General features: G+C 38.8%; 2 protein-coding genes across 6 annotated transcripts in view; both read left to right on the top strand.

The window, feature by feature from the left end:
* Nucleotides 1-6,936, top strand: part of LOC137970369 (uncharacterized) — an 8,977-nt gene extending 2,041 nt beyond the window's left edge. Inside the window, exons 3-9 of one of the 4 annotated variants that reach the window (XR_011116809.1) lie at nucleotides 190-479; nucleotides 1,594-2,070; nucleotides 2,159-2,383; nucleotides 2,586-2,817; nucleotides 3,534-3,586; nucleotides 5,911-6,006; nucleotides 6,847-6,936. Coding sequence is in view for 3 of the 4 variants with exons in the window: in XM_068816888.1 (XP_068672989.1) it covers nucleotides 190-479; nucleotides 1,594-2,070; nucleotides 2,159-2,383; nucleotides 2,586-2,817; nucleotides 3,534-3,586; nucleotides 5,322-6,296 (2,252 nt within the window). In the remaining variant the exon portion in view is untranslated. Of the gene's footprint in view, nucleotides 1-189; nucleotides 480-1,593; nucleotides 2,071-2,158; nucleotides 2,384-2,585; nucleotides 2,818-3,533; nucleotides 3,587-5,321 lie in introns of all 4 variants that reach the window. The other 3 variants (XM_068816889.1, XM_068816888.1, XM_068816890.1) reach the window with 3 other exon arrangements.
* A 1,946-nt stretch (nucleotides 6,937-8,882) lies between these two features.
* LOC137970371 (placenta-specific gene 8 protein-like) overlaps nucleotides 8,883-12,500 on the top strand; it is a 6,752-nt gene continuing 3,134 nt past the window's right edge. The window contains exons 1-2 of one of the 2 annotated variants that reach the window (XM_068816891.1): nucleotides 8,883-9,068; nucleotides 10,766-10,991. In XM_068816891.1, the coding sequence (XP_068672992.1) occupies nucleotides 10,802-10,991 (190 nt within the window). In that variant the 5' untranslated portion in view covers nucleotides 8,883-9,068; nucleotides 10,766-10,801. The other variant, XM_068816892.1, reaches the window with a different exon arrangement.

Here is a 12,500-nt window from a genome sequence, read left to right as displayed (position 1 = left end):
TGCATTAAATTTTGAAATCCTGTATTACCCAGATATTTAGATGTGTTGATTTAGTAATCAGGCAATTGCTTTGGTTTTGGTTATACCACAATTTGAGGTTAGCTGAGAAGTCTAATTGGTAAGTAAACTGGTTTGATTTTGGTTTTACGACACTCAGCTTAAAACTGTTCTATACACGTTCTATTAAAGGATATGGACATCGATCTAATCGTTGGACTCAGGCGACTTGGCGAGTGGCTCTTGCTATTTATGCACGCTGCCCGGTCCTGTTTGATGACCTCAAGAAGCTGGACATTCTCCAGCTTCCATGCAGGAGATCCTTGGAGAGGGTAATGGCAAAGAGAACAGTAGAGGAAGGTATCCATGAAGAAAGAATCATAGAGCAACTCACTTTGTTTAATCAATTTAAAACCACTGCAGTCCTTAGTGGAAGACCAGAGCCACTGGGAGTTGGAGAACTCTTGTTTGATGAGACAAAGGTGAATAGAGGGTATTCCCTTTGCTTATCATAACAGCCATATTGGTGTATCTGTATTTAAGTTTTACTATATCTTCCTTAATGTTTGGTACATCTACATGCATATACATGGCAATCATCAATGATGTTATTTGAATCATTATAGGGCTCATTGCAGATCATGAAGTAATATAACCTATTTAAATTTTAAGCGTTTTTTTGCTGTATTGTTGAAACATGGAGTATGAACTGAGTTAAATTTGACAAAGTTAAAAAACCTAGCTCAATATGCAGTTTCGTCTGACCCCTTTTGTTATTGCATATACAGTTTTATGTTGTTGTTAGTGTAAATTAAACTGTTACTTTCAGATCCATTCAGTAACTCAAAACTGTTATTGGATTGGTGAAGCCTTTAAAGTGCCCATGCAGTACAAAATAATTGCTGCTTATTTGAAATGATTTTCAAAGTAAAGAAGAATGGAATTTCCCTTATAATTTGGAATATCTTTTTTCATTTTAGAGATATTCATGTTTTTGTATTAATCATGCCAATGAGGAAAGTGATCATGTCATAAATAGCTCCACTTGAACAACAAAATACTGAATCAAGAATATCTCTAGAAATATTGGAGCAGTGATCTTCAAACTTATCAATAGAAATGCACATCACAAGCAAAACAGAATGACACCTGCTATGTTGTTGCCATGGCAGTGCTCTTGGATCCAGTCTCTGTCTGGGGAAAACAAATATCTCCATTTCCAACTTTTTAAACTGGGACTGAGGGTCTTTCTCAGAGATTCACACATGGTTTACATGCATTTTTTCTTACCTCTCCCCAGTAAGATTATTGACAGTGAATTATCCTTCTTTAAGATGATCTGGAAATTTTAGTCTTAATTGAAACAGGAACAGCAGCATAACTGTTGTCATAGCAATGGCACAGTGGATTTTGTTTCTTTTGTGATTTACATTTTTTTTAATATTTATGGAGGTATTCTTGATTGAGTGTTGTACTATTTTAGTGAAACCACCGATGATGTCATCACTTTCCTCATTTGCATAATATAAAAAATATTTTAACTGGAATTTCTGACCATGAAATGCTTTTGAAATAATTGTAAGTTGTAATTAACAGGTGCAGAGTAAGATTCAGATCCGTTGCACAGATGGTGTTGCCATTGGCTATGCAATGAATGAAAATGACTGGTCATGTCTTCATGATGTTTATGAGTCCCTGTTCATCTCAGAAAATGGAGCTGGTCAAAGGGCAAGTTACGTTCTTCAGACCTACTGGCGGGATATGACATCTGGGTTTGAGTTTGCTGGGCCTTACTTTCTCCGTGAGGTACCCCTGGATGGAAAGTTTCTACATGACATCGTCTTCAAGGTGATCAGTACCCTTGAAAAGTACCGGTTCCATGTCATTCTATTGGTTGGTGATGGAGCTTCCTGTAACTTAGCCCTTTTTAAGAGGCTTTGTGGCTATGCAAATGAGCAGCTCCCAGTAGAAGACAGTGGTGCTGAACGATACCAGTTCAAGGCCAGTTTCATCAATCCATTCAGCACCAGATCAGACAAAACCTGCTTTGTCATGATATGCCCTGCTCACCAGGTAAGGTATTATAATAATTCAAGTATTTAATTATTCTCATGTGTACAATTTGTAACACCTGGGTGTTATTGTTTCTTATATTGTCCAGTTGAAGAACATCATTGCAGCTTTGTACAGTTCAAGGAACAAGGGGAAAAAAGCTTTCGAGAAGGGAGGCACTACTTTTGGCTGGCAGCCAATAATTGATCAATATTTCAGGGATCAAGAGAGATCTGCAAAAGGTCTGGGTAGGCGTGTCCCTGGTCTGAGGTATAGCTATGTGCAACGTGACTGCTGGACAAGACTAAATGTTATGCCTGCAAAGATAATGCAGGTAAGAGAGGGAAAATTATGTTAAATTTATAGAACTTTATGGTTCTATTCCTTAGCTTGAAATTGACTAAAGAATGATAATTTATGTCATATATACAGATCCTGGCAATAATTAAGGTTCAAATATTTACAATTGAGATGAAGCTTCCATTTTTATGAATGGAACAGTGATAAGTGGTTTTGTCTACTTTTACATTCTACAGCAACGTTATATGATTGCAGCCTTGGAAGAATATGCAAATTTGAGTAGTGAAGGCCCAGAGAAAACTGATGTTGTGAAAGAAACAGCAAGGTACCTACAAGCATGCCACCACATTTTTGAAAAGGGAATCCTTAGCCATGTGTTTATAAGATCCAATGAGTCAGCTGTATTCAAAAACATACAACAGGGATGGAGATATTTCGAAGAATGGGCAGAGGAGCACAACAACACAGGTATGCTTACATCAAAAACTTTATTCAACAAACTGTATTAAGTCATTTGTCCATTAAAAAAGCAATCAAAAGATTAAAAGTCAAACAATGGGTCACTTCACCTGGCTGTCATTATGGTTGAAAATGAAAGCTAGTCTGTTTGATGAGGAAGTGATTCAAATGTTTAACATTCAACATTTTGGAATCAACTTCAATTACATTCACCTTTTTTCATTAGAGCTCCTTTTTTATTTGGCCACTTGAAAGTTACACTTTCATTGGATTACCAACAACTGTATGCTAGTTAACCAGTAAACCAGGCCATAATAAACACAACACCAAAATACAGTGTAATTAAAATGATAGACATTCTTATAATTAACAATTATTCGCTGAAGTGGAGATAAATATCCACCACTTTCACTGACACTGAGGTGTATATACCACACAAGCTGAATAACTAGCAGCCCAAAGAGTAACTTTATTTGCGATAATTTACCAACAAAAGCCATTTTGTTTTTCTTCGGCTGCTCAGAGGTGAATAGTACTTGGTTAATCACCTCCAAGCTAGCCAATCAGCATGCTTGAAAAGTACTATTCACCTGTGTGGTATATAATAATTACTTTTACAGTGTATGTATATTTACAATAATTTTCCCCTTGATCTGATTCCTCACGCCTAACTTTTTGGGGTGACAAACTGGGTTACATCTAAGTTTTCCTTTTAATCTTTGCAGAGTATGTTGACAACTCCAAACGAGCACGTGCAGCAAAGTTTTTAGCATGGCAGGTATTGCTGAATAAAGATTAACTTGTTTATTAAAGTGCCTATAACCCCAAAATATTTTTTTCGCTTAAATAACTCTTTGCACCTGTTTGAAAAGCATTGCGCCTTTTTGCACCTTTTTAGCCCTAATCTTGACTTTTTACAGGCTGTAAAAGTTACGAAATCTGACCATCATCTGTAACACGACCGAGCAAGTAAGGGGTATGGGTCTATTCCTGGGTTGATGTCACAAACTTATTTGCATGCATGTTTACAAAGACTTAATACGATGTAAATCAGTCTGTGACGTCAACCCAGGAATAGACCCATACCCCTTACTAGCTCGGTCATGCAACAGATGATGGCTAGATTTCGTAACTTTTACAGCCTATAAAAAAGTTAAAAGGTGCAGTTTGTTTCGAACAGGTGCAAAGATTTATTTAAGCGAAAAAAATATTTTGGGGTTATAGGCACTTTAACATTATCTTGTTTACTATTTTTTAAATGTGCATTTAAAAGATCAAACTACATCCCTCCTGGTCCTTGGAGGGAAGACAAGTGTTCCCTTTGATGGGGCAATAGTATATATAAACAGTAGCCTCCATTTGGGGCGAAAATATTCTAGGATATTTGTCCGCTGACATTATCTGCTCCGAGAAGCGAACAGCTTTCGGAGAGCACAGCTTGAGGAAAACTATGAGCTTCGAGGAACGGATAATGTCCAAGGACAAATACCCGAGAATATTTTCGCCCCAAATGGAGGCTTTCATGTTTATTATCCTTCAAATATTTTTCGCAACGCGAGTTGTTTTGACAATTGGGGGATATTCTCGGATATCCCCCAGTTTTAGCTGGGTGATATTCGGTCAAGTGACGTGTTTAAACCAATTGCGTGCGAGTGAAAAGATTTGATGAATTATTTAACAAATAAAGAAGCCTAAGCCGTGTATTACACTGTGATAAAACACGACAGGCATTTGAGAACACGAGGGAAATGTGGAAAGCACGAGCCGCAGGCGAGTGTTTTCTACATTTCTCGAGTGTTCTCAAATGACTGGAGTGTTTTATCACAGTGTAATACACGGCTTAGGCTTCTTCATTTGCTTTATGATATAGATTTTACGCGCGCAAAACGATAAAACACGCTTTTTCGATGTTTTATACTCTGATAAAACATAGGTTTTTGACCAATCAGAGAGCGCGCGCAGGGTCCTATCTATTTTAAATATAAATAAAAGTTATAGTACATTATCATTATAATTATTATTATTGAAATTCATATATTTGAATGTGAGTTAGGATTAGTTGTTTACTAAGCCCTTTAAGGGGCATTGTCACGCTACTTGGCAACTTTACAAAAAGCCAGGTGTCTTCGCATTGATTGAATTTCAAAACTAATGAATGATCTAGTTTTGTTATTAAAGGCTATTTGAATGTACTGAAACTGTTTCTTGTCGCCTGTCGCTATGGATGGCATGGATTGAAATAGATTGAAACTTGAAAAAAATTGCCAATTTTTTCAGGTTTTGATGCTGCATGTTCCAAAAATCCTCAAGAAATTTATTATGGTTAGCCCTCTCTGATAAAATTCCGTTGATGTATTCGTTGTAGCTTTACAGAAGCATTTTGTTTAATGATTAAAGACCCAAAGTAATGATTTTATAAGCACAGAATTGACCTAAAACAGCAAAATCCTTGTGACACTGCTCCTTTAAATAAATGGCATTTCTTATTTAGCTTGCCTTTTCTCTCCCTCTAGACATTTGACCTTCAAAGAGTCATGGTCTTTGGATTTAAACAGTTCTCGTCATACTTCTTTGATAATTTTCCTGGATACTCTTTGTCTCCATTGCGGCTCTCAATAAGTCGCCTTGAATCCCTGTTTGGCACACTCAAGTTCCATGCCCATGGTTCTCTAAGTGCAGGGAATTATGGGTCATCTCTTGGAAGGGTTCAGTTGAGACAGGAGCTGAAGGTCACTGCTAGAGCCACAAGTCATGATCAGAAGGGCTACAGGGACCAAGAGGTCCTTATATCTGGCCCTACAAATGTGTCCACATTGAACACTGTTTATCAACAGCCTTACATTGAAATCATGGCACATTTTGTTCCTTATGGTTATCAGGGTGTTAAAGAATTTATTTTTCCCTCCCAAATTTCTCAAAGCACTTTTCAGGGTAGGCAAGGTAGCTCTGCATGCACCCTAATAGCCCTTGTAATGGGTTTTAAGTTCTCCTCTGGGTTGATTGGTGAACCAAAGAAAGTTCTTGAAGAGGGGTGGTTTGGTCATGTGGTTTCAAGTATTTCTGGGGGCAATAAAATCTTTGATGAATGCTTTTCTGCTGCAGGAGTTGGTGGGCTTGATGTAGAAGATGCATTCAGCTCTGTTGGAGATGATCTACACCTCCTTTCTTATGAGGATCCCAAAGATTTTTTTATTACTGGTAATAACTTCCAGGATGTCATTTCAAATGTCAGGGAACGGGCAAGCATGAAACAGAAATCAGTTGGCATCTTTGTGTCTGTTGGGAGGACAGTAGTAATTTTAGTTTGGGAAAATGGGGCATGTGCAATTTTTGATAGCCACAGGCATTTACAGTATGGGTGTATACTTTCCCATTCCCTACCATCCAAAGAAAACGAGTTAATATTGTGGCTAGCCAAGACATACCAGAAGTTTTACAGCACCTCGATACAGTATGCCCAAATCACTTGGGTGGAGTACAACAGATAATGTGCCTCTGTCATTTCAGAAAAAAAGTACATTCAGTACAGTTAAAAACTGTTGTGTGGCTGAAGTTGAAGTAAATTGATTTCTCCTCCAAGCATTTCATTTTGTTAGTAGATAACAATTCTTGTCATAAAATCTCATTTCAGCCTGGAATTTTAATTTTTTAATGAAATGCTGTGTCTTTTTTAAGCTGGCTGCACTTTGGCATTAGTCATTGGTCACCATTTACATAGGAACAAGAAAATGTGACACCAAAATATATTAATTGTTATAAATAGTCTTTTAAAGTCATTTGACTGCACATATTAAAAACTTTTCTTGATCCTTTATTTATTACATATTTAAAATGGTATGTACTGGTGTGCATGTAACTTACAAAACTTGAGCCATACCTGAGAACTATAGATATTAATTATGTCTTTGTGCTATAAAGACATGCAGTCCTTTGATGGGTCTTTCATTGAATTCATACAATATATTGAGTGCAAGTTTCAAGTTCAAAATAACATTATTCTATCACTCAGACACATTTTTTTGGTTAATTTTTCTGCAGCTCTAACAGTTACTGAGTTGGAGTACCAATGTACCTGATAAGCTGAGTACAGCTCTCAATAAAAAGATCAAAGACCTCTTCAAGCTGTCACTTTGGTTATTCTTTTGTTATATTACTTACTATTGTTTTTCAGTAAAAACGAGACTTGTCATATTATATAAGGCAAGCTGACGTTGCCCTAAGTATAAACTATCACAAAGAGACCACTTGAACTGGTCTGCTGCCTAGAAGAAAGCGTAATTAAGTTTGTAAGATCATATTATTAAGCATCCTTAATTAATTAAGTACGCTTATCGACACTGTAAGTTTTCAGCTTGTCCCTCAAGCTTTGGTCGGCTGAAACGACTTTGCCCTCCTGAATCAGTTTTTTCTCTTCTTGAGCACTATAGAATTCCTTAAATCTGGTATTACATATTCTCTTTACTAGCTCTTGCCATATGGAGCAAGCCCTAATCTCTTCAAATGGTGCTGTGCATGCCCTTTTTGATGCTGCCAAAAATAACTCTTGTAGCTCCTCGTCTAAAGCAACCGATTGTTTTGTCAGCTTCATAAGGTTTTTTGGATATCTCTTCAGATTTTTTTCAGTCAACATTTCTCTTATTCTTTTATCTAACGTTAACAAAACAACAGTAAACTTACTATTGAAGAAAGTCAACTTTCCCTCGTCCAACCTTTTTAGACCCAATGGCAAAGATGTTTTCTCCTCTGCAGAACAGACCATTTCAGACATAATTTTAACTTCGGCTGCATAATTTTCCTTTGTCGCTTCTGAAACTCTCCTGGCTCCTTTCCGCCCATTAACAATCTTTTCTCTTCCTTTCCGTAGTTTGTGCAGCGCCGCCCCAGATACTCTAGCAACGTCCACAAAGTCGGAATCGACAACAGTGTCCGCGCCTTCACTTGCATTTGTTTGGGTTTTCCGTTTGTCAGTGTCAATCTTAATTTGTATGACTGCGCTGTGAAAATTTTCGTAAAGTGCCCAGTAGATGGTGTTAAGAACAACGGCAGCATGAAAGTTGACTTCGTCTGTTTCGTTCTCCTGCAACTGAATGGTGGTGACAATTATCTTTTTCATGTTTCTCCAGACTTCTGATTCCTCCACCGTCAACAACAATTGGGAACAAATAACTGAAAACGAAGCCCTTTTGTCACTGTTTTTCACCTTAGCGCTGGATATTTCGGTGAAAGCTTTAATTATTTTGGACTAAATATCCCGACAAAGCTTCACAAACATTACCCTGATCGTGTCGCTATTGAGTAGGGTGGACACCATTTGCTTGCGAACTGGAAATATTGACAATGATTTTTCATTTCTTAATTCATTTTCGCAATGTGTTTGTGCACTCAAAACGTAAGACTTAAGAGTCTCCTCCAGCCTTTTTACGTCGTCGTTAGAAAGGTATTTTCCAGAACTCTTTTTCCTTTTCTCTTTACTGGACTCATTCCCCTGTTTGTTTCTGGCTTTTGGTACCTTTTTCCTCCTTACATCTTTCTGTCCTCTGCTAAGCGATTCCTCCCCAGACATGTCCGACGAATCATTTCCACTCGATAGGTCGGAAAAGTCACTCCACTCGTCTTCTGAATCATCCTCACTTTCATGTTCACTGTCAAGGTCAAGGAAGTTGTCAAGGAGGGCTTGGCTTAAATTTGGAAGCGATACTGCTGAGAGAAATCCTATATCTGCCTCATTCACGAAGGTAATATCGCCCGCCATTTTCCCTGCGCGACATCCGCGAAAATCCTCGCAGCAATGTACGTGCGTGTCGCGCACGCGATGGCGCAATTTGTTCTAAAAATAGAATAATTGTCCCATATCATGGAGCCAACCCCAATACTAGAAATGGCGCGCGCTTACGGTCTCCATCCCCGATTATGGCTCCTGACAGTATATTTTGCGCCGCTCTCGCACCCATTTCATTCTCAGAGGTCGTTTTATTTTTCGACAACCTACTAAGCTTTATTACCTTTGTTTTTCAATGTTAAGTTGCAAACTGGAAAATTCCTTGAAGGCATTGGTGGTTTTAAGTTACGTCATCGCCGCCATGTTGGTGAACGAAAACAAAAGATCTCTCATTCGCTTCTTTTGTTCGTCCACCAACAATTGTACATTACATCATTGTTATCTGTGTCTCGGGAGATTGGTTGCAAACCACCTATTGACTTTGTTCAGAGCATCGCTTACTGAATCACAACAAAAGAGACTGGCGTCATCAGCAAACTGGGTGAGCTTACTTTCTTTGTATCTTGCCGTCTACTATGTGATAAGATTTCGACAGCTAGGATAAACAAGTAAGGTGAAAGAGGACATCCTTGTCTCTCTCTTCTTGAAGGTTTTCATCAATTAGTTACTAAGTAACCATTATTTATAACTGCACTCTCTGTGTCATTAAAGAACAATTGTATCCACCCTAAAATTCCTTCACGAAAGTTGTTTATCTTCATAGCTGATTGAATACTGGGCCAGTCTAGCGAGTCAAAAGCTCAGTCTGAAGAAATCAACCGAGATGAGCACTCCTGCACTCAAGTCCTCCCTGATAAGGACTATAAACCGTAGGCCCCGTCTCACAAATACCCTCTATGTTCATAAGTTCCCTCTGGGTCGTTAAAGAACCCACACACTCACTATTCGATAAGAGAAGGGAATGTAATCCCCGGTGTTTTGTGGCTGTCCTGTTCTCTCCACCAGAACTGGCCGGTTTGGCAGTGATGCCTCTAAAAAGGCTTACGGTGTATGAGGCCACCTAAACAGAAAACAGCCATAAGCCAAAAAGGCACTGTGCCGAGTGCTGGAACATGTAGATGTCCTGCATTATTTTCTTTCCTCCTTTGTTTCATACTATCACTATTTATAGTTCACCACTAAATTTTCTCCGATTCCTATTGGTTTAAATTGATCACGTCACGCGATAGTGTTCGTCCGCGGAGAGACACTATCAGCCCATAGTGCCCGTCCGAGGAAAATACCCGGATGGATAGTAGTCGTCCGCTGAAAATACCTCTGTAAACAAGCGGCCTTATGGAAAATAAACAATCGAAATTGTATTAAGAGGGTTTGTTTGTTTTCTTTTTCAAATTTTACATTGGCTGACACGGCTTTCGTCTAATAAAGTTGAAAATAATTCAACATGATTTTTGAGCTGGCGCGCGGAAGAAAATTTAGTAGTGAACAATAAAGACAATAGAGTGTTTATGTCTCGGAACTATCGGTCTTATAGTTGCCCCTTGGAAATTTGATGTTCTTAAAACTAGCATATTTGCCCTCGAAGCTTCGCTTCTCGGGCAAATATTTATTTTAAGAACATCAAATTTCCGCGGGGCAACTATCAGCCGGTAGTTCCTCGACAGAAACACTCTATTGTTTAAATAATCAACCTGATATTCTCACCAATATACCTTCCTTTAACAAATCCTGTTTGATCAGGGCTCGCTGAGCAAGTTCATTTAGGGTTGATTCAACTCTCTTGGTTATAGTTTTTCAAGCAATCTTGTAATCTACATTCAACACAAAGAAAAATCCGCCAACTGTCTTAATCGTGTTAATTTCCTTTAACGTGAAATTCTACCTCAGCCTCGTTCGCGTTAACTTTCTTTATTCGAAAGTCGTTTTACATTAAATTCGCGATAATTAAAGTTGCGTTAATTTCTAATACCTTAATTTCATGGAGCGTTACTTTCCTATAATAAGGTAGTTTATCCAGGAAAAGGTAGATTCTTAGGGGTGCAGGGCTGGCGTAGTGGTGAGAGCACTCGCCTCCCACCAATGTCGTCAATGTGGCCCGGATTCGATTCCCAGACTCGGTGTCATATATGGTCGAGCTTGTTGGTTCTCTATTCTGCTGCGAGAGGTTTTCCCTTCTCCTCAAAAACCAAAAATCGGGTTTCGACAAGGCTTTGATTTCATGCTTTGTTTTCATTCCAGTAAATATCTGAGAAACCTTTCACAGCATACATTGCAATGCAGCCTGGGTACCGCCCAAGCCAGGTGAACTACCCACCGCCAGTCGCAACTCGGCCAGGCTTCTCAAGCACCCAGACAAACGTTGTAGTGAACCAACCACCTCTACAGCTGCCTCCAAGGATTCTGCAGCAAGAACAGCGAGATTGGAGCAGCGGATTGTGTTCCTGCTTTGAAGATTGCCACTCTTGTAAGTATTAGGTCCGGTTCTCGCAAGAGTTCTTAATTTAGGCTGTCCATATAGAGCGTCTTTTGGTATAAGCAATTGACGTCTCAAAAATGGTTCCATGAGGTAAGACAATAGTGCTACAGATGCGGCACGCACCTTTTGTTGAAGACATATGATAGCACAAATATTTGTCCCTGTCCTTGTTCGGGAGTACTTGGGAAGGGCACAAAATTTCGTTCAAAAAGAGGTCTTTAACCCCTGTGTTGATGTACAAAATTACGCTTCTGTGACTAGGGTGGAATGGTGGAACATACAGTTTAATTGTGCCAGAAAAGTGAAAACAATGCCCTTGTGTAATACTGATAGGTCCGCAATGCCGATAAAAGGTAGTCAGAGCATTATTGTTAACGTTGAAAGGCCAGTTTGGTACTATAATGGTTGAACTGGATCGAAGACGTTAGGAAAAGCTTTACCTCGCATATGCCTCTATTTTATGCTCGTTCGAGTTCGACCGTGAGAGTACAAAACTGACCTGTTGACTTTCCACCAAGAAATTAAACCCCAAAATCGAAAATTTACCTTCTCAGAATACTGCATTGATTTGTAGAAAGCAATACGAGCATTGCGTATTACTTCCAGCTGAATTAGGGAGCAATGGGCCATGTTCGGTATATCAATAGAGAGCTTTAGATTCTAGAACGAGAGCGACTTCGAGTACGAGATTTTCTCATAAAAAAGATCGCGCGCAAACCAGCGTGATACCGTCGTCATTTTAGTACGAGATTTTGCAAAAATTTGTAAAACGTTGTCCTGTCAAAACAAGTCAACAACACGGTAGCAGTTTTGGCATTTTTTGATCGGCAAAAAGGCTCAGTTACCAGCAATAAAAATAACTGAGTAGTGCTAACAAAGAATAAGATTAATCGTACGGGTTATACATTTTCTAAATATTTGCCCTAAAAACGGGCAGTAAAAACTCATCCTCGCCCTAAAATCTAAATGTCCCTAACATTCACACATGGCTACGAGGCTTTATGGTTAAATTTGAATATTATTTTGTTTAGAAATCTTCCTTGAGACTTGTAAGACAAAGAAAACAGAACTGAGCCGTGGAATAGACCAATTTCGATACATTAAAATTCCGTCCTAAACAAAGGCATCTTCTCGAAGCTCTGGGAAATAAATAAGGATTTGTTAGGAGTTTATTCCCCAGGGCCTCGAGATGATGCCTTTTAAGACTGAATTTTAATATATTGGGCTATTTGACCATAAGGCCTTGTAGCCATGCCTGAATATTGATATATCGAACTCGGCTTATTCTGAGCAACCTTGACTAATTCATATTGGATGAATCGGTAATACAGGTTCTAACCACCCAGCTAGTAAGCAGGATTTAGGTCACGTGTACAAACCAATCACAACGTGATGCAGCAATAATAAGATGAAAAGCCTCGAGCTATCCAGCGTGCAAAGAGGCTTGCGATTGGATAAATTCGGAGATGTTTGTCCTGATTTTCAAGCACAGTCAAA

The sequence above is a fragment of the Montipora foliosa genome, chromosome 9 (genome assembly GCF_036669935.1).
Source record: "Montipora foliosa isolate CH-2021 chromosome 9, ASM3666993v2, whole genome shotgun sequence".
In the NCBI taxonomy this organism is placed as follows: Eukaryota; Metazoa; Cnidaria; class Anthozoa; order Scleractinia; family Acroporidae; genus Montipora; species Montipora foliosa.
The sequence above is the reverse complement of the archived record's forward strand: the minus strand, read 5'-3'. Positions and strand labels throughout refer to the sequence as shown.